This window comes from Canis lupus, chromosome 7, assembly GCF_003254725.2.
Source record: "Canis lupus dingo isolate Sandy chromosome 7, ASM325472v2, whole genome shotgun sequence".
Classification (NCBI taxonomy): Eukaryota; Metazoa; Chordata; class Mammalia; order Carnivora; family Canidae; genus Canis; species Canis lupus.
In genome coordinates, this window is record NC_064249.1 from 37,667,956 (window position 1) to 37,695,726 (window position 27,771).

The 27,771-nt window shown below is 36.6% G+C and overlaps 1 protein-coding gene across 23 annotated transcripts in view; it reads left to right on the forward strand.

The window, feature by feature from the left end:
* The window catches only part of CDC42BPA (CDC42 binding protein kinase alpha), a 309,118-nt gene that overhangs the window by 213,491 nt on the left and 67,856 nt on the right, over positions 1–27,771 (forward strand). For all 23 annotated transcript variants that reach the window (XR_007411991.1, XM_025430631.3, XM_025430636.3 and 20 more), the window contains 5 exons: positions 6,805–6,910; positions 16,621–16,745; positions 25,198–25,303; positions 25,722–25,870; positions 27,465–27,556. Coding sequence is in view for 22 of the 23 variants with exons in the window: in XM_025430631.3 (XP_025286416.1) it covers positions 6,805–6,910; positions 16,621–16,745; positions 25,198–25,303; positions 25,722–25,870; positions 27,465–27,556 (578 nt within the window). In the remaining variant the exon portion in view is untranslated. The remainder of the gene's footprint in view (positions 1–6,804; positions 6,911–16,620; positions 16,746–25,197; positions 25,304–25,721; positions 25,871–27,464; positions 27,557–27,771) is intronic.

Consider the following 27,771-nt stretch of genomic DNA (forward strand, 5'->3'; position numbering starts at 1 on the left):
ATGAAAGACTACAAACAAAATAAGTAAAATATAGAATACACTAGGTAATGATAAGTGTCAAGAACGAAAAATATGGTACAGGACCAGCCCGTGAAGCACTGAGGGGGAGATTAATTGTATGTATAGGCCAGTCTGGGGAAGTTATGCTGAGAAGGTAATTGAAGTAAGGGCTGAAGAAAGTAGGGAGGCCCCTGTACAGATGTAGAAGAAGTACACTCTACACAGAAAACAGTCTGGTAAAAGAAATAAGGAGAAGACAAAACTATAGAGATAGTAAAAAGATCAGTGGTTGCCAGGGCTTGGGGGAGAGCAGAGGATGTCCAGGAAGATATCCAGGTCAGCGCAGCTACTCTGCGTGATGCTATGATGATGGGGTGCATGCTATCGTACACATGTCCAAACCCTGATAGAAGCTGTGAAGTTTGAGTGGTGGTGGTGATGTGTCCACTGTAAGTTTACTGACAAAACACATGTTCCACTCTGGTGGGGGTGTTGTGGGGAGGCTCTACCTGTGTTTTCTGGGAAATCTCTGATATGAACCTAAAACTTTTCTTTAAAAGTCTATTAAAAATAATGAGGCCAATATGGCCAAGGTAGACTCAAGGGGAAAGACTAGGAGAGGGTACAGGATCAGATCATGCAAGGCTTTGTGACAGCCAACTTCTGGTTATTTGCCCTGAGTAAAACCATTGCAGGGACATACTACAGGATTTTGAGTGGAAAACTGGCAAATACTGGGTTGTGTTTTAACACGGTTACTCTGGCTACTGGGAAAAAAAGCACTTAGATAAAAGCACAGAAATGATTTAGAAAGCTGTCCACGATACCCAGGCCAAAGAGGACAGTGGGTTGGCCTAGGGTGGAGGCCGAAGCAGTGCTAAGAAATGTTGGAATTCTGATACTCCTTAAAAGTAAAGACTGATTTTTGCTGATGAACTAGATGTGGAGTGAGAAAGGAAGAGGAAGAATCAAGGATGATAGTGAGGTTTGGGACCTTCACAGGAGAATGTAGTTACCATTTAGAGAGGAACAGTGCAAGAGAAGTACGTTTGAGATAGTACTATTATCAGGAGCTCATTTTTTAAAAGTTATGTTTAAGATGCTTATAGACACTCACATGGATTTGTCATGTAGGCCATTGGATAGATCAACCTGGATTTTAGGGTGAGAGAGAAAATCCTGGGAGTATTTATACTCATACAGTATTTAAAACATTGAGACTATATGAAGTCACTTAGTGATTGCTATCGATAGGAAAGAGGTCCAGCACTGAGCCCTGGCATGCTCCAGTCTTTCGGAGTTTGGAAATGAGGAAGAAACAGCCAAATGGACGGCACAGAATGATAGGAAGAAGACCAGGCAAATTTGGTGTCCTGGAAACCATGTCATGAAAGCATATCAAATCAGTCTATGTGTTAAATGAGATGAGTTCTGAATTGAGTAAGATGAGGCCCAAACAATGATCATTGAATTTAACAAGATGAGACTCATTGGTAACTTTGATAGGAACGATTTCAGTGGAACAAGTGGGCAAAAACCCCACAGTGGGATCCAAGATTTTAAGCGGTGCAGTTGGAAAATAGAGTAGTAGTTGGAGTCTCTGAAAAGCAAGTAGTGCAGTGCAGCAGTAGCTGGAGGAGAAATTTATCCCAAAAGAAATTATTTTGCCTTTTGTTGCTGTTTTTAGATGGAAGAAATAATATCAAGCTTATTTATAATCTGATAGAAATTACCCAACAGATGATTCAGGAGAGAGAGGGAGAAAAGTATTGGAACTGTACTCAAGCAGATGCTTAGCTGTGCTTCTCACCTGTGGAAAGAGAAGAGGGTAGAGTGCATGAGAACAGTAAACAGGGTAGTAGGAACTTGGTTATGTGTCACGCCCTCATGAGTTGGGCTTGTTGAATTTGAGGTTCTTGGCAAGATATCTTTGTGGAGATACCAAGCCAGCAGTTTAGATAAGCCCAGGAGAGGTTCAACTAAATTCAGAGTTCACCAGCATCACAGGTCATTGGATTCAGGTGGTGCAGTAAATGAGCCAGCTCAGGGGAAATGTATGGAGAGAGAAGTCGAGCATGAGCATTTACAGGAAGCACAGAAAGTGTGGGGACCAAAAAGGCAGAGCTGAAGTCTGGAAATAGAGTGTGGTGTTACCCAAGCCAAGAGAAGGTAGCATTTCAAGAGGGAGGAAATGGATGACGCTGTCCAAGGTGTCCAATGGACTGGATGTGATAACAGAACAGCAGCTGGTTGTGAGAGAACAAGTTTTTGTGGTTGTAGCTTGGCAGAAGCCAGATTCCTGTGAGGAACAGTTAGGTAATGAGAAAGTGGATACAGCACACCTGTTCAAGGTTTCCAGATGGTTTCCAGTGAACAGGAAGTCAGGGAATTGGAAAATGAAGCATGACATAGGGTTCAGGGAAGTGTGTTTGTTTTGTTTTAGTATGGAAGAGACTTCAGCTTTGTGTAATGCTAGTAGGAAAAAAAAAGTTTTACATAGAAATTTCACTCAGTTTATTTGTGTAGATGTTTTCCTAAAAGGCTTCTTTGCCATTTTTCAAGTTTTTATCCTTACTTGGAGTTTCTTCTGAATCAAGGAAGATTTTTTTAAATTTTATTTAAGTTCAAGTTAGTTAACATATAGTGTAGTATTAGTTTAAGAGGTAGAGCTCAGTGATTCATCAGTCTTATATAATACCCAGTGCTCATCACAACAGGTGCCCTCCTTCATGCCCATCACCCAGTGACCACCCCCCCCCAGCTACCCTGTTTGTTTCCTAGAGTTGAGTCTCTTATCGTTTGTCCCCCTCTCTGATTTTGTCTTATTTTATTTTTCCTTCCCTTCTCGTATGTTCATCTGTTTTATTTCTTTAATTCCACATATGAATGAAATCATATAATATTGTCTTTCTCTGACTGACTTATTTGGCTTAGTATAATACAGTCCAGTTCCATCCATGTTGTTGCAAATGGCAAGATTTCATTCTTTTTGATGGCTGAGTCATATTCCTCTGTGTGTGTGTGTGTGTGTGTGTGTGTGTACATCTTCTATATCCATTCATCCATCAATTGGACATTTTAAAGTGGCAGATTTGCTTGCACACAGGATGGTCTGTTTTCCCAGAATTTATCACTTAAATTATAATTTCATTTATATTCACTAATACAGTGATAGAAGAGGTTTTTAAGATTTCATTTTTAAAATCAGCCATTACTTATGTTCTTTGTTGACTTGGAATCAGTCATATGAAATTACCCAGAACAGATCCACATTGAATTTCATTTATTGCTAAGATATAAGCCTCTTTAATTTTTTTAAATTGAGTTTAGGTTGACGCACAATCTTACCTGTGCTCATTAGTGCAGCTGCCATCTGTCACTGTACAACACCGTTACAATAACATCGATTGTATCCCCTAGACTGTGCCTTTTATTTCTAGGTCTTATTCATTCCATACCTGGAATCCTGCACCTCCTACTCTGCCTCACCCATTCTTCCCATCTTCCACTGTCCTTCCCTTCTGGCAACTATGTTTGTTCTCTGTATTTATGGGTCTGATTCTGCTTTTTGTTTGTTTGTGTATTCATTTGTTTTGATTTTTAGATTCTACATGTCAGTGAAATCATATGGTATTTGTCTTTCTAGGTCTGGCTTCTTTCACTTAGCTTCATACCCTTTAGGCCCATCCATGTTACTACAAATGGCAAGATCTCAACCCTTTTTATGGCTGTGTAATATTGCATTGTGTATGTATATACCACATCTTCCTTATCCATTTGTCTATTGATAGACACTTGGGTTGCTTCCATATCTTGGTTTTGTAAATAATGCTGCAGTAAACAGAAGGTTGCATATATCTTTTCAAATTTGTGTTTTTGTTTTTCTTAGATAAATACCTAGTAGTGGAATTACTGGATCATTTGGTATTTCTGTTTTTAATTTTTTGAGGCACCTCCATACTGTCTTCCACACTGTTTGCATTCCCATCAGTGAGGGATCCTTTTTTTACACATCCTTGCCAACACTTACTTCTTTTTTTTTTTTATGTTAGCCATTCTGAAGGCGTGAGATGATAATCTCATTGTGGTTTGAATTTGCATTTCCCTGATAAGTGATGTTGAGCATCTTTTTCATGTGTCTGTTGACCATCTGTATGTCTTCTTTAGAAAAATGTCTATTTAGGTCCTCTTCTTGTTTTTTAATTGGATTACTTGGTTTTTGTGTGTGTTGAATTGTATAAGTTCTTTGTATACTTTGGTTATTAACTCCTAATTGGATATGTCATTTACAAATATCTTCTCCCATTCAGTAGATTGCCTTTTCATTTTGATGATGGTTTCCTTCACTGTGCAAGTTTTTTATTTTGATTAGTCCCAACAGTTTATTTTTGCTTGTGTTTCCCCTGTCTTAGGAGACATATCTAAAAAAGTATTGCTATGGCCAATGTCAGATAATACTGCCTGTACTCTCTTTAGCAATTTTTTCAGATCTCACATTTAGGACTTTAATCTGTGTTGAGTTTATTTTTATGTATGGTATGAGAAAGTGGTCCAGTTTCATTCTTTTGCATGTAACTGTCCAGTTTTCTCAGCACCATTTATTGAAGAGACTGTCTTTTTCCCATTGTATATTCTTGCTTCTTTTGTCATTGATTAATTGATCATTTAAGTGTGGGTTTATTTCACGTATCTCTGTTCCACTGATCTGAGAGTGGAAGTCCTTTCTTGTTTCTGACCTTATGGGAGAAGATCTCAGTTTTTCCCCACTATAGAGGATGTTAGCTGCGGGGTTTTCATAGATGACGTTTTTTATGTTGAGGTCTGTTCTCTCTAAACCCACTTTATTGAAAGTTTTTGGCATGAATACAAAGTTGAATTTTGTCACATGCTTTTTCTGCATCTGTTGAGATGATCACATGATTTTTATCCTTCATTTTGTTGATGTGGTTTATGATATTGATTGATTTGTGCATATGGAACCATCCTTACATTCCAGAATAAATCCCTCTTGATCATGGTGAATGATCCTTTTCATGTATTGTTGAATATGGTTTGCTGGTATTTTGTTGAACATTTTTACATCCAGGTTCATCAGGGATTTTGGCCTGTAGTTCTCTTTTTTTTGTGGTATCTTTGTCTGATTTTGATATCAGGGTGATGCTAGCCTCGTAGAACGTATTTGGAAAATTTCTGTCCTCTTCTGTTTTTTTGTAAAAGTTTGAGGAAAGTATGTATTAACTCTTTTTTTTTAAGATTTTATTTTATTCATGAGAGACACAGAGAGAGGCAGAGACACAGGCAGAGGGAGAAGCAGGCTCCATACAGGGAGCCTGATGTGGGACTCAATCCCAGGACCCCATGATCACGCCCTGAGCCAAAGGCAGCTGCTCAACTGCTGAGCCACCCAGGCGTCCCTAACTCTTTTTTAAATGTGTGGTGGTGTTCACATGTTAAGCCATCTTGTCCTGGACTTATTTTGGGGAAGTGTTGTTGTTTTTGCTTTTTTTTTTTGGAAGTGTTTTGATTACTGATTCACTTTGTTACTAGTGATTGATCTGTTCAGATTTTTTGTTTCTTCCTGATTCAGTTTGGAAGATAGTGTGTTTCTAGGAATTTATCCATTTCTTCTAGTTTGTCCAATTTGTTGGCATGTAATTTTTCATAGTATTCTTTTGTGACTGGTTGTATTTCTGTGGTGTCAGATGTTCTCTTTTGTATCTGATTTTATGTATTTGAGTCTTTTTTCTTACTTGATGAGTCTAGGTAAGGGTTTATCAATTTTGTCTTTTCAAATAACTAGTTCTTGGTTTCATTGTGAGTCTTTCTTTCTTTCTTTCTTTCTTTCTTTCTTTCTTTCTTTCTTTCTTTCTTTCTTTCTTTCTTTCTAATCTCTATTTCATTTTTTTTTCCTGCTCTGGTCTTTATTATTTCTTCCCTTCTGGTCACCTTGGGTTTCATTTGTCTTTTTTTTTCCCCCAATTACTGTAGGTATAAAGTTATATTGTTTGTGTGAGCTGCTTTTTACTCCTTGAGTTGGCCTGTGTCGCTAGATATTTCACTCTTAGAACTCCTTTGCTATGTCCCAGAGATTTTGGACCATTGTGTATTCATTTTCATTTGTTTCCATGTATTTTATTTCTTTAATTTCCTCATTGGTTCTTTGGTTGTTTAGAATATGAGATTACCCTTTCTCCCTTAGTTTACAAAAAGTGTCTTAGCACTGAGTTTACCTCTGAGGGTGAATTAGTTGTGCCCCTCAGAACTATCATTTTAAATAAGTTTTATAATATTAAATGTGTGATGTATGTATGCATGGATGTGTTAGGTAGGTAGGTACTTAAGAATGAAGGGAGGGGTGAATATATTTAGAGAACTGTTGAAAATTTCACTAAGGGTTTGCTAGCAATCTTGAGCTGGGTATAAGGAATCACATTGGAGGGCTCACTTTGGCAGCACAGATACTAAAATATGAATCATATTGGGGCCCACATGTCCCTTTCTTGCCCTGATCTCATTTTCCCGTACTTTCTGGTATATATGCAACCAAGTAAGGTGAACACTGTCACAAAGTCTACAAATCACAAATGTCTTCCTCAGGTTTTCAAACGAAAAACAAAGTAGATGTTGGTAGGCAGACAAGTCGATTAAATAAAAGGAAATGACTATGACTTTTAATTTTAAGGGGGAAGATTGGGATTTGGCACGTTTATGATATGTTATTTTTCAGGATAGAAGCATATGGTATACAATTACTTTACCTTTAATTCAGTTTCTTTTATTTCCTTACATTTCGAATTATGTTAGTCAAAGTGAAAGGGAAGAGTTTGAAAATGAATTCAAACAACAATATGAACGAGAAAAAGTATTATTAACAGAAGAAAATAAAAAACTGACAAGTGAACTTGATAAGGTGAGTGATACCATCCAATTTCTGTTCCCTGAGTGCATGCTATATGTTCTAGCACCGTGATAAAAATTGTAGATATAATTTTATATTTGATGCACAGTTTGGGTTTAATATTCCTCCTCCTTATATACAAAGATGACTTGGATGGTGCAGGAAGTTTTCATTACACCAGTTACACCAGTCTGTACAGGAATTCTGGAGAGAGGGTTTTGCTTATCTCATCTTATTCTTTGTCTCATTTATTTTTTTAGCCTTTATGCTTTATTTCACTTTCCATCTATTCTCATTTTCACTCTTCCCTGTCATATTTGGCACTTAATTCTGTCATGGCTATTGGAGTCAAGCTGGCCCGTGGCAAGAGCAGGAACATTTAGACCAAACTGGAGAAGTTTTGACAACTGTGATTCATATTCATGGTGGAGAACAACCTGTAGCTAGAAACAATATCATTGGTAGATTGGAATCCAGAGAAGCCAACTGCCTAAATGCTATAGCTTGAGTAAAGAGCAGAACCATATAGATTAGCCAGATTTATGAACAAAATTCCAGATACTTAAAAGGAATGTTTTTCCAGTTAGTAGCTGAAATTTCTTGAATTGCCATCATTCTGCGTTTCTTTTGTCAGGTCTTAACAAACAGCTGTAAAAAACCCTAATGTTATCCAGATGTTTCAGTAATCTTATTTATATTTAATTAAGAACATTTGGATAATTGTGTTTTAATAATGATTTCTAGGATTTTCCCTCAGCAAAAATATTTTGTTCAGTTATTAGTTATTCCAATAACAGATTGAAAGACCATGACTAAGTAGTCATAAAAGAGAGACTCTTTATTCTCTCTCAGTTTTCCCCTATATTCCATGTATCTTTCACTACTTTCCCATGACTAATTGGTTCTTTACACATTTAATAATGACTTTGCTTTTTTGCTTGAAAACTATTTGAGAAATCACTCCATTTTCTATTTTGTAAAATCTTATGAAGCTGATTTACCCAGCCACTGTGGGATGTGGCCAAAGAGAATAAGTAGCATGAATGCTTTAAGTATGAAGAATTTATGATGGTTATCGTGTAACTTTTAGTTATTTCCGCTAAAAGAAAATTAACAATATTTGAATTTTATCCAAATGGGTCACATAATTGTGATTTCATGTGTTTAACTAATATGACTATAAAATTAAATATTATTTGTGTTGGGCAGCCTGGGTGGCTCAGCGGTTTAACACCACCTTTGGCCCAGGGTGTGATCCTGGAGACCCAGGATCAGGTCCCACATCGGGCTCCCTGCATGGAGCCTGCTTCTCTCTCTGCTGTGTCTCTGCCTCTCGCTCTGTGTCACTCATGAATAAATAAATAAAATCTTTTAAAAGATAATGCATGCATTATTTCTGTCAATTAGACAGAATTTAAGATTCTGTAAGGAGTTACTTTGAGGTGTAAGAAATGTAATTAAACTCTAGAAAGCCTCTGCATGTAGTTTCTAAACAAATTACCTAGTAAAAAATGTATATAGTGGGGCTCCTGGGTGGCCCAGTGGTTGAGTGATTGGTCTGCCTTTGGCTCAAGTCATGATCCTGGGGTCCCAGGATCAATTCCCTCATCAGGCTCCCCATGGGGAGCCTGCTTCTCCCTCTGCCTATGTCTCTGCCTCTCTGTGTGTCTCTTATGAATAAATAAAAAAAATCTTTAAAAATAAATAAATAAGAAAAATACATGTAGTTCAAGAAAAATTGAATTAAATAATAATCAACATGAATGTAGATCAAATCTTGTATTCACCCTTTGGTTTTTTGTTTTTTTTTTTTTGTTTTGTTAGTAACCATAAAGTTCTGCCCAGTTTACCAGAAATACATATTTAGAGATAATTTATAAGCAATACTGTCTTTTTTTTTTTTAACTAAATTAGAACGTATGATGAAGAATGAGCAGAACTTTGAAAGCAAATTTATATGGTGGGCAAGTATTTAATGACATACGATAACAAGGAAATATTTATTCCTGGAGAAATAGAGACTGATCTGGGTTCTGCTGCAACCTTTTAAGCCTCTTCCCTGTTTCTGTTCTTTTTATTCAGCCTTTGTTTCTCTTTCTGCTTCACTCTCAGTTTACCTTAACTGAGCATCTTTACTGTTTCTTTTTGTTCATTCATTTTCTGGTTTGGTTTGAACTGTGTGTTTTCACCAAGAGGGATAACCAAAGAATACTTTTACGTAACATTGCTATACCAGCTCATCTGTCTGGAACCTGAGTGAAGATTCAAAGCAGAATTTCTTCTCACCAGCACTTCTGGTATAGAAGCCAGAAAGTAACTATTACGTTTATTTTGAAACTTATGTAATTAATATTATGAATAGGTTCTCACATTCACATTTTTAAACTCCAAAAATTTAAATTTAAAAGGAAATTGAAAAGGGGCACCTGGATGGCCCAGTCAATTAAGTGTAAGACTCTTGATTTTAATTCAGGTCATGATCTCAGGGTTGTGAGATCAAGCCCCACCTTGGGCTTCCTTTCCAAAAAAGAAATTGGAAAAAAGTTTGTTAATATTTTTTAGAAGTCTGTTAAGTTTCAGTTTTTCTTATAAGAAAGAGAGAAAGAGCATATACAAGTGGGGTATGAGGAGAGCAAGGGGCAGAAGGAGAGGAAGACAGAGAATCTTAAACAGGTTCCACACCCAGCTCGGAGCCCAACATGATTGGGGAGGAGGGCTCGATCTCATGACCCTGAGATAATGATCTGAGCCGAAATCAAGAATCTAATGCTAAACCAACTGATCCACCCAGGTGCCCCTGTTAAGTTTTACTTTTTATTAAGAGATAATTTTTTTGCAAACATATATTAACCATATCTGTTAGGGAGTAAAAGGAAATGGTTTCTAGTAAGGAAAAGTATTGTTTCTTGTTCTTATTATCTTACAAAAAAGCAAAATTATAAAAATAAATAAAAGCTACCCATGGTCTCATCACTACAAAACAACCTTTTTTTTTTTTTTTTTTTTTTTTTTTTTACAAAACAACTATTATTTAGTTTTATATGTTCCTTTCCAGGTTTTGTTTGTATATGTATTATTACATAGGTGCAGTTATACTTGCATTCTATTTTCTAATATGCCTTTCATTTAAAATGTCATTAGCATGTTTCCATATTCTCTATTATACTGTACTATTCATTACTATAAGCTAGATATGTCAAGTTACAAATAGTGAAACTGTCTCATTCCCAAACAAGCAAAATGAACTAATACTTAGGTAGAATTTGTTAAGTGCAAGTCCTCTTCTGAGTTACTTTGTGTAAATCATTTAATCCTCACAAAAACTCTGTGAGGTGTACCCTGTTACTCTAACCATTATATAGGTGAGGAGACCAAGGCAGAGGAGGATGAGGCTTCTTTCCTAATCAGAGAACCAGGAAGTTGCCATATAGAATTTGACAACAGGCAGTCTGGCTCCAGAGTCCATGATCTTTTTCAATAATAATGAAAAGATTAGCATTTCTTTGACTAACACCAAACAAATCTACTTAAAACTATTTCTAACTATTGTAACATGGCTATGCAAAATCTGCATTTCCTCTCCTTCCTGAAAATGTCTAGCTGATCTCACTCACAAATTAGTTAGAAGGGCTGTCAAAAAGGACTGTCAAAAGATAATAAAAAATAATGTGTTGTAGGAATTAGCAAAGATATTGCATCTACAAAAAAATTGGTAGACTTCTGTTTATGCTAAAATGAAGAGATTAATGAATCTTCTCTAGAAAAGAACACTTCAAAGTGGACACAGTTGTCAGAAACAACTATTTAGGAGCTCTGGGGATTAACCAGAGGAAGACCACTACAAAACATTGCTGAGATAAATGAAGGAATATCTAAACAGAGAGAGAGATGTACCCTGTTAATGAGTCAAAAGAGTAGGAATTGTTATAGGAGCTCAGTTCTCCTACAGTGTATAAACTCAGGGAAATCCCTGTCAAAATCCTGGTAGGCTTTTTGTTGGAATAGAGAAGTTTATCCTTAAATTTATTTGGGGATACAAAAGACCTATATAATAGCCTTGTGCAACAAAAATTAGAGGATTTACCTGACAGTATTTTGAAACTTACTAGTAGTATTGGCATCATGGAACCATAGAGTAATGATCTAAAAATAAGCCCTCATATTAATGGCCAGTTGAATTTTCAGCAGAAATCCCAAGACAGAGGCATCTGGGTGGCCCAGTGGTTGAGCATCTGCCTTTGGCTCAGGTCGTGATCCCAGGGTCCTGGGATGGGGATCGAGTCCCACGTCGGGCTCCCTGCAGGAAGCCTGCTTCTCCCTCTGCCTATGTCTCTGCCTCTCTCTGTCTCTCATGAACAAATAAATTTAAAAAAAAAAGAAGAAGAAGAAGTGCCAAGGCAGTTCACTGGAAAAAAGATAATCTTTTTAACAAATGGTGCTGGAACATTTGGATATCCATGTGCAAAAAAGTTATCTTAAATTTTTATGCCATATAAGAACATTAACTCAGTGGATCATAAAATGAAACATGAGAGATAAGCATAGGAGAAAAATCTTCATGATTTAGGGTTAAAGATTCATAGATAGAAATTATACAACCCATGAGAGAAACATAACAATAAACTGTACTTCATCACAGTTTAAAGATAACATTAAAAAAACTAAAAGATATACACAGATGAAGGAGAAACATTTGCAAATTATTGACCTGATAAGAAACATACTCAAAATATAGAAAGAACTTAAAACTCAATTATAAGAAATGCAAACAATTCAGTGAAAAAAATGAGAAATTTGAGTAGTTACTTCATGAAAGATCTGTGAATGACCAACATGTGAAAAGATGTTCAGTTATCGTTAGAAAAATGTGAGTTAAAGCCATATATTGCTGTATACTCTCAAGAATGAGTAGAATCAATAAGAGTGACCATACCAACTATCGGCAAGGATATGGAGGAATCAGAACTAGTATAGGAACTCCTATACTACTTGTGGGAGTGTCAGGTGGTGGTATAGCCACTTCAGAAAATAGTTTCAAAAGCTCTCAAAAAATTAAGCATACATTTACCACATGACCCAGAAATTCTTACAGATATTTATATAAGAGAACTGAAAACCTAGTCCTTTTAAAGACTTGTATATGAATGTTCATAGCATCATTGTTCACAAGAGCAAAGAACTGGAAACAGTACCAATGCCCATTAGCTAGTGAATGAGCAACTAAAGTTTACTATTATCCATAGAATAGAATATTACTCAGCTGTAAAAAAGAGTGAATTTCTGATTGATGCAATACTGTGATTGAGCCTCAATAGTGTGATGAGGGAAAGAAAAAAACTACATGTTGTGACTTCATTGGTATTAAATTTCTTAGAAAAGCAAAACTATAGAAATAGAAAGCAAATCAGCAATGCCTGAACTCAGGTTGGGAGTCAGAATTGACTGCAAACCAGCAGTGGAAAAATTTCTCCTATTGGAAGTATACCAAAACCAGATTGTGGTGATTGTTGTACAGCTGTTTAAATTTATTAAAAATCATTGAATCATACACTTGTAATGGATGAATTTTATTCTATATAAATTATAACTCAGGAAATCTATAAAAAGAAAACAGCTGGTAAAGTACTATTTCAGAGGTATATGGCGTACCTTGAGATATAGAACTTAAATCCCGTATTCTCAATAAGCAGATAAGGGTGTATGTTGGCAGTGATAGCTTCTCTGGACCCCATTGCCTTCTGGGAAGACAGTGAGGTTGGAGATAAAGCTAAACAGAATTACAGCTGTGCTCCTTTGGTAGAGGGGAAGAAATAAAACTGCATTGGGACTTGTGCCAAGACTGTCTATCTCTCACAGAAGTACAGGCCAAAAATACATGAGAAAACCCTGGCTCATGAGGAAGATTCCTCCATCTGTTTTGATGGAGAAGTTGACACACGATGACCTTTAGCCAGATCCAGCTCTCAGACTGTTTCTTTATGCCCCACGAACTAAGAATTTTTACACTTTTAAGTCAGTTTTTCTAAGAAGGACAAGATGTGATAGAGATCATGCATGGCCCACAAAGCCAAAACTATGTACATCTAATTCTTCATTGGAAAGTTTGCAGACCCCTCACGTAGAACATGAATTTGGCCTGTATTAGAAACTGAACCATAGACACATATGCATGTATACATACACCCACACATACAAACTCACACACACATATATATAAAGACATTTATTGTAAGGAATTTGCTCATCTGATGATGGAGGCTACATGTCCTAAGATCAATAGTTTGCAGTCTGGAGACCCAGGACAGCCTATGTGGTCTTAGTCCAAATCCAGAGGACTTTAGACCCAGGAAGAGCTGCTGTTTCAATAACAGTCCCAAAGCAGGAAAAACCAATGTTCCAGCTTGAAGGGACATTCATTTAGGGAGGAGAAGCTCCCTACTATTCATCTTACTAGGGTCAGCCGTTTTGTTCTGCAGGCCTTTAGATGATTGGATGGGCCCACTGTCTTAGGGAGGGCAATCTGCTTTACTCAGTCTCCTGATTCAGATGTTGATCTTATCCAAAGACACCTTCACTCAGTAATGTTTGGTCACATGTGTTAGTAGCCTGAGGCCTAGTCAGGTTAACACCGAAAATTAACCATCACCTGACCCCTCATCCCCACAAACCTGTAAATAGCTCTTCTAGGAAAAAATCACCTCCTTCAGGTTGAGTACTCAAAAAGAAATGAACACAGTATCTCTAAAAACATCCCAAAAATCAAGAAAGGAATAGCAATAACTAATGCAGATTAACTGTGAGAAAAACCATAACCGTGAGATAAAAATTGAATGCAAATATTTTATAAGTTTTAAAAAAACTTTTATCAGAAAAACCATAACCGTGAGATAAAAACTGAATGCAAATATTTTATTAGTTTTTTAAAACTTACTAAGGCAGAAACTTTTGCTTCTGTGACAGATTAGCTTACATCATACCCACCACCTCACCAAGAGCTAGATTTTTGTAAAAACTATCTTAATATGCTAAGACTATTTCCTACAGCATTTATATGCAGGAAAGCATTGGAGAGATAAAAAGGCAGCCATCATCACTGACCAAGATCCTATAGAGGAGTGCAAAGAGATGAGCTCTGCATTCAGTGTTGCTTTTCTTCCTGAGGCACTTGCTGATATGAAAGCAGTAGCTGAGTATCCAGGAAGCTGAGCACAGTAATCCACAGTCTCACAAGTTTAGAGAGATGAATACAAGCTCTCAGTTGGACTCATTGAAAGGCTACATTTTAGGAATAAGAGTGAACCAGAAAGAGATGAAACCTCTCACTGACTGATACATAGCCTCCAAGTAACTCAGTACCTGACCTCTCTTGAGTCCAAATGCCTGCCAGAAGTAAAGGTAAATACTTCCTGGAGGAAGATACTCTACAGAGCCTCAGATTACGTCTAAAATTTTTATACAAATATGTGGTATACATTAAACAATTACCATGCATACCAGGAGATAAAACTAAATCAGCGAAAACCAAGAGTAAAAATATAATAACAAAAACAAAAGAAAGAAAATTGAAAGAAAGCTAGACAGTCTGTATAAGCAAGCCCACAGGGATTCCCATCAGAATTTCCATATATTAAATTTTAAAATAACTGTATGATTGTAAATGGAAGACATGAAGAATTTCAGCATATAACTAGAATATATGCAAAAGAGTCAAATGGAACTTGTAGAAGTAAAATCTAAAATAGCCAAAATACTCAATGGAAGATTTTAACAGTAGATTGAAAATAGCTGAAGTAAAGAGTGAACAAGTAAAAAATTTTCAGACTAAAGTATGGGTAGAGATTAAAAAGGATGGAAATACTTAAAAGAGGGCAAAGACCAAGGGTGTGACAAATTACTACCAAAATGACAAAAAGATCTGATGTACAAATATTTGTTCTCCCAGATGGAAAGGACAGAAAGACTATGCCAGAGCAGCATTTGAAGAATTAATGGCCCATAATTTTCCAAAACCTATGAGAAGCATTTAGGTACAAATTCAAGAAATGCCAAATTCAAGAAAGGTGATAAATAGAAATTAAATCCTTTCTTAGAGGCATCACAGAAAAACTGCTAAAAACCAGCAGCCAAAGAAAATCCTAAAAGCAGCTAGTGAAAAAAGTCACATTATATTCAAATGAGCAAAAGTCAAACTGAAAGTTGACTTCCCACCAGGAAAAAAAAAAAAAAATGAAATCCATAAAGGAATCAAAACAGGGAATAAAAAGGAATGACATTTTCAAAGTGCTGAAGGATAAGAATTGCCAACCTGGAGTGTTATATATGGCAAAAAATGTCTTTCAAGGATCCCTGGGTGGCGCAGCGGTTTAGCGCCTGCCTTTGGCCCAGGGCGTGATCCTGGAGACCTGGGATCGAGTCCCACGTCGGGCTCCCGGTGCATGGAGCCTGCTTCTCCCTCTACCTGTGTCTCTGCCTCTCTCTGTCTCTCTTTCTCTGTGTGACTATCATTAAAAAAAAAAAAAAAAAAAGTCTTTCAAAAATGAAAGCAGAAATTGAGACTATAGCAGACTACTGGACAGTCTATTTTCTTCAACAAATAAAATATAAGAAAAAAGTGCTGGAGCAGAATTGCTATGGACAGAATGTTTGTGTCCCTTCAAAATTCACGTGTTGAAACCTCGCCCCCAATGTGATTGTGTAAGGAGGTGCTGCCTTTGGGAAGTGATTAGGTCGTGAGGTGGAGCCTTCATGGTGGGAGTATTATCCTTATGAAAGTGACCCTGAAGAGCCCCCTCATGCCTTCTACCTTGTGAGGACACAGCCAGAAAACAGCCATCGGTGAACCAGGAGCAGACTTCACTAGACACTGAGTGTGCTGGCACCTCAATCTTGGACTCTAGCCTCCAGCCTGTGAGAAATAAATGTTTTGTGTCCAATCTCTGATATTCTAGTATAGGGACCCAAATGGACTAAAAGCTTAAAAATAAAAGAGACTTAAAAGATATAGGAACCATTAAGCTGTAGTTTCTTGTTGATATCATGATTCAATTTCGTAAACTGTTTAGTTTTTTGATGTTCTGAGATAACTGGGAATTTGATCAATTACTACCTTTGTGATGATATAAGGAAACTCATTAAATTTCTTTAAGTGTGATTATATTGTTATATTTTTAAAGATCCTTATTTGCTAGACACATACACAGAAATACATATAGGTAAAGTTATAGATGTCTGGTATTCACTTCAGAATAATTCAGGAGGAAGGGGTAAGGAGACAGAATGCAAGTGAAATGACTGTCATTGAGGTGATAATTCAATATTGACGTTGGCTGTGGGCTCATGGGAATTAATTTATACTGTCCACTTTTGTATATGCTGGAAATTCTTTGTAAGATTTTTTTAAAAAGAGGATGACATGGAGACATTTACAGACCAAGAAAAAAAAGAAAGATGTTACCAGTAGAACATGGGAAATTTTCAGACAGCTGAAGAGTGTTCATAAATGGAAGTAATTCGGTGTAGGGGGTAAAGGAAAAGCAAGGGCAGAGGAGAATTCAGAATATTTGATGTTTCCAAATGCAGTCACCAGATTTCATATAATATGAAATCAGGAAGCAAGCATTTTTTAGTGGAATATGGAGAGCTATCAGATTTAACAAGAGGTATTTGCATACCTTGTATTCCTGTTCCTAAAAGTCACATGTGTCTTTAAAACTGCTTTTCAGCTCACCACTTTGTATGAAAATGTAAGTATGCGCAACCAGCAGTTAGAAGAAGAGGTGAAAGACCTAGCAGACAAGAAAGAATCAGTTGCACATTGGGAAGCCCAAATCACAGAAATAATTCAGTGGTGAGTACTCTTTTTAAATGTGTTTTTATGGGTGATTTTGGACATATGGCCAGATTGGCATGAATTCCAGAAGACTATTAACATGACATTTTTTCTTATTTTTTTGCTTTAAAAAATAAGTTTCCCTGAAAAGCATAATTTTATTATTGACCTGTTGTTACTCATCTGCATCCTTCTATATTTTCTTTTAAGTTTCTCTTTTCCCCAACTGCAGCAAGTATCCCATGTCAACTCTCCACAATTACATTGAAAGCTGTTATTTTAAGACTGTTGGTTCTTAAAGAACTGAAGGAACTCATTGACTAGCAATAGAAGTTCCTGTCTAAGACCAAAATTGCTATATTTGTAATTATTTTAAGAAACAGTCTGGAGAAGAATTTTGAACCTGAAGATGTTGTCCTATCATCTTCTTTCATAATTACAGCAGATTGTTGTATACATGTCATCATAAAAACCTTAAATGATTATAGTTTCATTTTATTAACTATTCTTTAAGGTCTCAGGATTCAGTGTAGAATGAATTACTTCCATAACTTTCCACATTAACTATTTCGTAAAATGATTCTGGCGTTTATAAAAATGCTTATTTTTATAAAACATGAAAAAAGTTGAATTCAGCAGGGACTTTATCTTCTAAGGAAAACCTATTTTCTGAATTTTAATATTTACTTTTCAACTTTTTTATTCTTTTTGGCACATCATGGAGGTTTAATTTATATGAAAACTGTTTCTTTGTGTATCTATAGACCAAGCATTTAGTAGGAATTTTAGTTTCTTGTACTCTTACTTTGGTTCCTTAAGCAATTTTTCTATTTTCCTACTTATTGCAAATTAATACCCTCCATCTTAAATAAAATCAGAGGTGGATAAACACTGCCTTTTTAAGTGATCTTACCCAAATAACTCAAGTATTTTGATATAGACTTAACTATAGAACTCCTATGTTCAGTCATCTGTGGCTCATGAATGTGACTATACAGTGCATATCTAAATGAAAATGCCCAAATTGTAGAAATTTGGTTGTGTTCCAAACACTATAATACAGTTAATAGTTCATTAATGTTAAATTTATGTCCTTGATGACAAGGACATTTGCTAATTTCTGAAGCAAAATCATTCTAATCTTTATCCAAGATTATAATACCAAAAATTATAACTCTTCATTTATAGCTCCATTATTATGTAATCAAATGTATAATTAAGCTATTGCTGAAAATGACTTTTTACAGAAGAAAAAGATGATGTGGCCAGATCCTGAGTTCCTAGACCATTGATTTTTTTCCAGCAACAGGCATGATGGGTTCAGATGGAATGGGAAGTGGTTCTAGTAAAAGAAAGAAGCTTTTAATGTAGACTTTCTGGAAAGGGTTAGTAGAAAGGATGAAGATGAAAGGGTTTTTTTTTTTTTTTTTTAATTTTATTTATTCATGAGAGACACAGAGAGGCAGAGACACAGGCAGAGAGAGAAAAGCAGGCTCCATGCAGGGAGCCCAACATGGGACTCGATCCCGGGACTCCAGGATCACACCGTGGGCTGAACGCAGGTGCTAAGCCGCTAAGCCACCCAGGTGTCCCTGTTTTGTTTTGTTTTTTTTTTTAAAGATTTTATTTATTCAATCGAGACAGAGAGCAGGAGCCAGGGGGAGAGGCAGAGGCAGAGGGAGAAGTAGGCTCCCCCCGAGCCCTAGGGGCTCAATCCCAGGACCCAGAGATCATAACCTGAGCTGAAGGCAGACACTTAACCATCTGAACCACCCAGGCATCCCAAGGCGAAAGTTTTTACATGATACTACAAAACACTCATTTTAGGCTTTTCACATTCAAGTGCAATGTGCAGAAGAAACCAGGAATGTAAGCAAGTCAGTTTGCATAAAAGCTGTTATTTAGAAATGGGCTAATATATTAGGGCACCTGGATGTCTCAGTCAGTCAGTTAAGCGTCCAACTCTTGGTTTTGGCTCAGGTCATGGTCTCATGTCATGAGATTCAGCCTGATGTTGGGCTCTGCATACTCAGCACGGAGTCTGCTTGAGATTTTCTCCCTTTCCTTCTGCCTCTCCCCTTGCTCATGCTCTCTCTAAATAAATAAATAGATAATTCTGGGGGGAAAAAAACAAAAAGAAATGGGCTAATATATTACATAACTAATTATTAAATACTTAATAGGGTATTGTTCTCAGAGTTCTCACCTACTGGAATGTTAAATCTGAGACGTTCTGTCCATGCTTAAAAAGGTCAAGAGTCAGGACACCTGGTTGATTCAGTGGTTGAGTGTCAGCCTTCGGCTCAGGGCATGATCCTAGGGTCCTATGATTAGAGTCCCACATCAGGCACCCCACAGGGAGCCTGCTGCTTCCTCTGCTTATGTCTCTCTCTCTCTCTCTCATGAAAAAATTTATAAAAAGAAAAAAAAAAGAAGGTCAAGAGTCTCAGGGTATTCCCAGTTTTTTAGTCTTAGTATATTAAAAAATGAAGTGATGCCAGAGACAGGAAGATGATGGTGGAGTAGGAGGGCCCTAGGCTTACCTCATCCCATGAATACAACTAGATAACTGTCAAATTATAATAAATACCCCAGAAATCACACTGAAGACTGACAAAACAAACACCACAATTAAAGGCAGAGAAGAAGCCACATTGAAAAAGGTAGGAAGTGTGGAGACGTGGTTTAGGAAAGAAACAAACCCTGGCTGCTGGCTTGGAAAATAAGAGGGGCTAAATTTCGTGAGTTCTTGGAGCCAGCAGGGTTTGAAGACTGGAGTTTTAAAGGTCAGCAGGCTTGGCTGGATAGAGCCTAGAGGGTACTGCACTTCTCTTGGAAAGAAGGCAGGCAAACAGCCTGGGGTCGGAGTTGGGGGGAGCAGGGTGGACAGACACTGGTTTTTTCTCTTCTTGTAGTGCAGCCCAGAGAGACAGCATTCATAGAGAGAATTCTCTTGAGAATAAAAGGAGCTGGCCAGCACCATGTCCCACCCCTGCCCCTCAACATAAACACAGAGCCACCTGTGGGAAAATACTGGCTGCCTAACTTGGTTCCACCAAGCCCCACCCCTAGGTGCTCTAATGGAACCATTCTTTCTAGTCACACTTAGCTTAGCTGTAGTGTGGTGGTCCCTCCCCCCTTGAAGACTAGCACAAACCCTTGTCCATACCACATCTCCTGACCAGAGAGTTCTGCAGTGCCTCAGTTCCAGAGGATATGGTGACTAGTTTCATTTCACAAGCAGACCAAAACAAACCACCCAACCCCGTGAAAACTTACCACATTCAGGCCAGAGATCAAACACTGCCCATAGCAGGAAAGGACAGCCTCTGCAGGTAACTGGCCTGAAGGAAGAGCACCCAGAGCACCACAGGATATGAAAAGATGCTCAACATCACTGATCATCAAGGAAATACAAATCAAAGCTATAATGAGATACCACTTCACACCTGTCAGAATGGCTAAAATCAAAAACACAGGAAGCAACAAATTGGCAAGTATGTGAAAAAGAAAGCAACCCTCATGGACTACTGATGGGAATGCAAACAGGCCCAGCAACTGTGGAAAACAATATTGAGGTCCCTCAAAAAGTTAAAAATAAAACTATCTTGTGACCCAGCAATCACACTACTAGGTATCTACCTAAAGGGTATAAAAATACTAATTCAAAGGGATACATGCACCTCTATGTTTATAGCAGCATTATCTGTAATAGCCAAATTTTGGAAACAGCCCAAGTATCTGTGTATACACACACACACAGAGGAATATTACACAGCCATAAGATAGAATGAGATCTTGCCGTTTGCAACAGTATGGATGGAGCTAGAGTGTATTATGCTAAGCAAAATAAGTCAGTAAGAGAGAGACCTATACCATATGATTTCACTCATATGTGGAATTTAAGAAACAAAACAAGCTAAGGGAAAAGAGACAAATCCAGAAACAGACTCTTACCTATAGAGAACACACTGCTGGTTACCCAGAGGGAAGGTGGGAGGGGGGGATGGGTGAAATAAGTGATAGGGATTATGGGCTGCACTTACCTGGATGAGCACAGAGTGTCATATGCAAGTGTTGAATTACTATATTGCACACCTGAAACTAATATTACACTGTATGTTTATGAACTGAAATTTAAGTTAAAACTTTAAAAAATGAAATGATGCCAAGACAAGGTTTTAGGAACTTGTGATACACAGTATTTTAAATGTTTCCATTGGACAAAAAACAGCTTTAAAACAGAACAAGCACTATTGTATGTAAGACCTCATTTGGATGCATTTCTAACATCTTACTTGGCCCCCTTTGCCTTTTCCTATGTATATAAGACCTCATTTGGATACATTTCTAACATCTTACTTGGCCCCCTTTGCCTTTTCCTATCCCTTTCATATGAAAGAATAACTTTTAGGGAAGTGAGACCTTGTTGCTCCTCACTGTGTTAGAGTAGGGGCCTTTCTTCTCACCATTGGCTCATCAGAATACTTCACTTTTTCTTTGAAATGAGATGACAAAGAAAGGTCAGACTCATAAGCTAGTCCAGAGACTGATTTTTTTAAATGCGTCTCCTCTCATATAATGCACTTTTCTGGTATAATAGAAGGTACAATGGCCTATAAAATATAGTTTTGCCTTCAAGTAGCTTATAACATACCACTGAAAAGTTTAAAAACTAATGTGACCATATCTGGAGATCAGTTAGAAGACTTTAAGTTGCCTTATGCATTATACAATACTGATTTTCCTATAGTATTATAGAGTTACCTTAGACTGGGTGCTTGAGAGAATGGGGGGTAATCATTTGAACCTGTAATGCATTTTCTGAAAACCCTGAGGTTAGTAAAGGGTCCTTATATGTACATTGAGTGAATTGGAGATTTCATATAAAACAATAGGAATTAAGACTAGTGAAGGTACATGAATATTGGGTAAGAATTTTAGCTTTATGTATAAGAAAGAGAGGGTTTTTGCAAGGATAAAGGTATTGATTAGATGATGCATTAGGAAAACAATTCTTGGGATACCTGGGTGGCTCAATGGTTGAGCGTCTGCCTTTGGCTCAGGGCATGATCCCAGTCCAGCGATCAAATCCCACATCGGGCTCCCTGTGAGGAGCCTGCTTCTCTCTCTGCCTGCGTCTCTGCCTCTGTGTCTCTCATGAATAAATAAATAAAATCTTAAAAAAAAAAAAAAAAAAAGGAAAACAATTCTTTACAATGGTGCTCAGGGTGAAATGGAGGGAAATTTGGGGAAAACTGAACAAATGGTGGAGAAAATGTTGTAAGAGAAGAAGCTATAGGACTTAATTATGAAGGAAGGGCAAGAATTGAGGGAGAATTAGTATTTCTGAATTAGATTAAGAAAATGATATTATATAAGTAGGAAAGTCAGAAGGAACCAACTTTGGGGAAGATAAAATCGATTTTGTTTGTGTTATTTTGCTTACTGGTATGTCTGAACTCATCCTGAGACATCTGGGTACAGAGTTCCAGTACACTTTTGAAAAGGGTACAGAAAGGTTAGGGTGGAGCATGTAAATTTGGGGATTTAAGTCCTAGTCAGTAAAGCCATTAAAGTTGTTGAGTTCTTTTTAAAGAGCTCAGAAGAAAGGATAATTTAGTGAGGGCAGCAGGAAAGTGTTTTCACAATCAGAAAAGGGTCTCAATAATAACACTTTTATTTCCCTTTACTTAAATTCCCTCTTATTATTTGAACTATTCCTCATTCATTAATCTTCATTTGTGGATAGTCATAGGTTATACTGATTACAGTACATTCCAGGCATTGGGCTGAAAATCTACTTGTACAAGATTCTCTTTTAGTTAACACAGCAGTCCTATGAGGTAGAATTATTATCTCCATTTTGTAGGTGAGATAGCAGAGAGCAAGAAGGGTTAAATGACTTAGCCCAAGTCCTGGAGCTGGTGAGCAGTGAGTTAGGATTTGAACCAAGGTCTGTTTGACTCAATAATCAAGTCCTTAAGTGACGCTACTATGTATATTTTATGTCCTTGACGTTTTAAGAACTGTATCTTCTAAATCTTCTCTTTCCTGAGGATGCCCCACATAATAGTCAGAAGTAATAAGTATTTCTGCATTAATTATTTGAAAGAGATTGGGAGGAGAGGACTAGCTATGGCAGAACAAAATCGATCAAAATTGGCCTTTTGTAGTTGAGTAGTTACTTGAATAAACTATGGTTTCAGCAGAACAGTTGTGTAAATCAGACTTCAGAAAGTATTCTGAGTTAGTGAGGAGTTAAATACAAGCATAATTAGATACAGGTTGTATCGCAATGACAGGGAGTGGGATTGGGACAGGAACCTTTCTGGATTAGAAAAAGTCCGTATATGTTTACAGCAGCCAAAAAAATGATGAAATTGAAAACAGAAGCAGTTTTCAGAGAAGGTAAATGTGGGACGAGGAATACATTTAAATGACTTGGCTAAAGAGAAGATGAGGGACTTCCTCTAAAACTTTAAAAAAAAAAAAAAAAGTTAAGAGAATGAGCATGAGTCATCTTATCCAGATAGCCTAGTAGAAGGAAGGGCAAGATGGTGTTGAGCTGAGGGGAAGTAGGCTGAAGGTTGGAAACAAATAGCAATGATTCTGAAAAGGAAGTGTAGGAGACCAGGGCTCAGTAGAACTTAGACTTTGTAACTGACCGAGTGTTTTGGTTTTTGTTTTGTTTTTTTTTTTTTTTAACCCTTCCCTTCATTAATTTTCTGTAGCCAAGAAAATAGACATAGCTTTAATAAAAAATTGAGACTTAGAGGGAAACCACATGAGTCAGAGAATGTGAACATACTCAACATGCAAATAAAAACAAAATTACAAGAGAGTTTTTTTACTTGAAATGTTGAACAACATGAAACACATGTGTACAAGAAGTTACTGATTTCCAGAGTTAATAAAGCAAATGGGACTTTCTAGGTTCCTGGAATGTGCATAAGCAGAGATTGCTGTGGTAGACAGTAAAGCAGTACGGGTTGCAACAGGCCAATTAACCTGGTCCTGTAAATGAGAATACAGTTTTCTTAAGTGTCTTTCTGCTACTCTAAAAAAAGATAATCTTCCTTCATCTCTACTTATTCTTTATATTGTAGATCAGAGAATTACATCAGAAGGTTGTTGTAGTCATATATGTTGTCCAAAGTTAAAGAATTTTAGAAGAAACAGCCTCCCGCTTACATAAACAATATTTTATAAAAGGCAATAAAGATACATACATGTATGTAGAGCCTAAAAATATGTAACTAATTAGGCTGGGCAACTTTTTATGATGATTGTATCACTTTTAAATTGTTAGATTCTTCCCCTTGTCCTCAGTACACCTTCCCAGCTGAGAGAAAAGAAAACCAAATCCCTCCTAAAGGGCCTATTTAAGATAGACACATTGATAGATGTGAATTTGGCTCTTCCGGATTATAAGTTCTAGAAGATCTTAAAGCCAATTCGAGATTTCAATCTGTCTGCTGTCTGCATCAGATACTTAACTAGTTTACCTGAAATATCCTTTCCTCATCACTATTCAGTGGCCTGAATTGTATTTATTAAAACAGCCAGCCTTCCCAAAGGCAAACAGTGTTCCCCAGGGTGCATTAGAACACACTTCTAAGCACTGCAGATTTGTACTCCTTGTACTCCTTTATATATATATATATATACACACACACACACACACACACACACACACTTAGCTTTCTATATACAGTTGTTTTCATTCTTCTTGAGGATAGACCTTCTTTTGTAGATTTTCATATGCTGGCAGGCCTTATCCTACTCTTGACCTTATTTTGAAGATGTAACAAAACACAAACTTTCTTTTGATAAACTCTTAAATGTAGAATGTGTGTTATTGAATATAATTTGAAAACATTTCTATCTAGAATCATAACAGTTGCATCAGTAAGATAGTGTTAAGACAGTTGTGAGTTTCAGTAGATTCTAATCTTTTCCTTTTGATGATTATTTTATTGACCATGTTAGAAAACAGAGTTTTATTGCAGTACAACCTTGATTTTCACAGAGCAGAGTATTTTTACTTTAAATTTTCTAAATATAGGGTACTCCAGTTTTAAAAGATGCATTTTGTTTTCATTAGACAAAATGGCAGAACTCAATTAACGGGGAATCTTAATATTTTTTAGAAATTATGTAAATGTATGTGTTTTTAATGTAGATTAGAAGAGTATTAATTCTCTGGTTTAAGGGCACAATTTTACTAATTTATCAGATATAAGTAATTTGAACGATCCTAAGTGTGACCAGCTTTCATTCAGATAACAGAGAGTTTAGTAAACCTGTTCCCATTTGTTGATAAGCAGGAGTGCTGTGGTAGATTTTCTGAAAGAAAATATTTATTTCACTTATTTCTTGTGTGATGCTTTAAAAACAATATATAACTCACTACAGTTTTCCTGTTTGTTTTACTTTTGTCTTTTGTCTGTTTATGTATGTATTCTAGGGTCAGTGATGAAAAGGATGCACGAGGGTATCTCCAGGCCTTAGCTTCTAAAATGACTGAAGAATTGGAAGCTTTGAGGAATTCCAGCTTGGGTGCACGAGCAACAGTAAGCTCTGCCATTTTGCGTAGAGAATTATCCTACTGGGTGGGGAAGCTCCAGTACACTATAATAAGTCTGAATACTTCTATCAGTTTGTCTAGGCTTTAAGCTAACTGTAAAGTTTCTCATGAGAATTCAGTTAGTCCAAGTCTTTGCCAGTTTAGGATATCATAACACATCTTTGTTCAACTGTAAGTTATATAGATAGCTATTATTGGTAATAATGATGAAAAATAAACTCATATGTGAGTCTGTAATTATTTCTGAATTTAATGAAAAATTATACATTTGCACAAGTAGTTTCAGTTCTACTCATTTATTAGAGAGAGTACTTGTAATTAGCTTCTAAATTTACTTGCATTACTAAATTTTGAATGTTAAAGAAAAAATAGGATGGAGCTAACAACAGTTCTATTATTTGTAGGATATGCCCTGGAAAATGCGTCGTTTTGCAAAATTGGATATGTCAGCTAGACTGGAGTTGCAGTCAGCTCTGGATGCAGAAATAAGAGCTAAACAGGCCATCCAAGAAGAACTGAATAAAGTTAAAGCATCTAACATCATCACAGAATGGTAAGGTTGAATAATAGAGTCTACTAGAATACTTTCTAAGTTGATCCAAAATTATCTGGGTAGTAGTTACGTGTTTAGTAACTGCTGGGATTTCTTTTAAGTAATGACCTTTTCTTTTAAGTAATGACCAGAAAAAAATTATGAATATTTGAAAATAAATAAATGCTTTCAGGCCTTGTGTGCAGTGCTGGGATTTTAGTACAACCTCATTTTCCTCTGATTTGTCCATAAAGTAAAATAAATAGTGGTAATTAATATTTTACTGTTTATTTTTCCCCTTATTTGTAAATTTTAGTTGACTCTCAGATTCTGTTCCATTAAATCCAAAATTCTCTCATGTTCAAGAATATCATATTAGTATAAAAATGCAACATATATATTCAGAACAAAGACAGTCATCTGGGAATTCTGTCCTCTACCATAGGTCTTTTACAAATGGAGTTTCTCCTGATGATAGATTTCATAATGGTATAATATATTCTATTTATAGTTGCTTTTTCATGTTCTTTTATGTTTTGAGAAAAGTATGTCCTCCATAGTCTAAGACAATTACCAGATCAATACATTCCTTCAATCCTCATCACAACAGTAAAGCAAATTATATTCTGAATAAATAAATGACAAAATGAAAATTTTTTTTTTTCAAAATGAAAATCTTAGTTGGATTGGATGTGAACATGCTTCAAGAATAAGTCTTGGTGATATAGAGGAACAATAGAAAGTTCATGTTACAAATCACCATGTAAATAAAAAAATCATTTGGCACTGGAATAGCAAAGTTCCAAAGGCATTCAATCATGAAAAGAAATATAGTCACATAAATTCAGTTTGTAATGGTGTGAAGCTTTAGTCCTTAAACTGTAATCATTAATGTTTTGAATCCAATTGGAGGTCATATACCTGGCACCCTCATTAAATTATAAACTCTTGTAATAAATAATCCAGACATAAATTTAAGTATGCTTTGCTTAAAAGTGCTGTTGTGACATTAAAAATGCAAGAGAACATTTTCTGGAGAATGTGACTCAATTCTGGCACAAAGATCTACTGAATGTCATTCTCTGTATTGTAATTGGAATGAGTATTAGCAGCCTTCCCGTACCTGGGACACAGGCATTTGTGCATCCACTCATAAACCAGACTAAATGAAACTGGAAACTACAGATGTACTCATAAAAATGCTCCACTTTCATGGTTTTCTGTGGAAGAGCCTAACAAAATTCTAAATTTAACCTTTGATTTTATGACATTTTAAAATTGAATCATTTAGCTCCGGGTCAGCATCTTTTTCTATAAAAGGCCACATACTAAATATTTTAGGGTTTTGGGGCCATATTATCTGTGTCTACTCAACTGCACTATTGTGGTGCAAAGCAGCCACAGATCTGTCAATGAACAAGCTTGGCTGTGTTGCAGTAGTTTGTTTACACAAGAGTAGACGACCCTCTGGATGTGTCTTTCCTGCAGTAGCTTGTACTTCCCTAACTTGACATGACTGACATTTAAACCAGGAAACTCCAGCTACATGTTGTAGGATGGCTCACTAACCAGCAGAAAAAATAATGACAGTTTTCCTTTTTTTCCCTCATTGAAGTAAACTAAAAGATTCAGAGAAGAAGAACTTGGAGCTCCTCTCAGAAATCGAACAACTGATAAAGGACACTGAAGAGCTTAGATCTGAAAAGGGTATGAGAATGTGTTTTGCATCAATCAGGGCTTATTCTTTTGTGAATACATGTTATTACCCGAGAACCCACATGTGTAGGTCAGAGAATTGTTTACACGAAGCACGCTGGCTGGCACTCACTGCTGGATGTATATCCACATAGGTGATGCACACATTCGCTGGATTGGTCTCTAAGTCATTTTGTCATACTTAATATGCATTGTTTAAAGGTTTC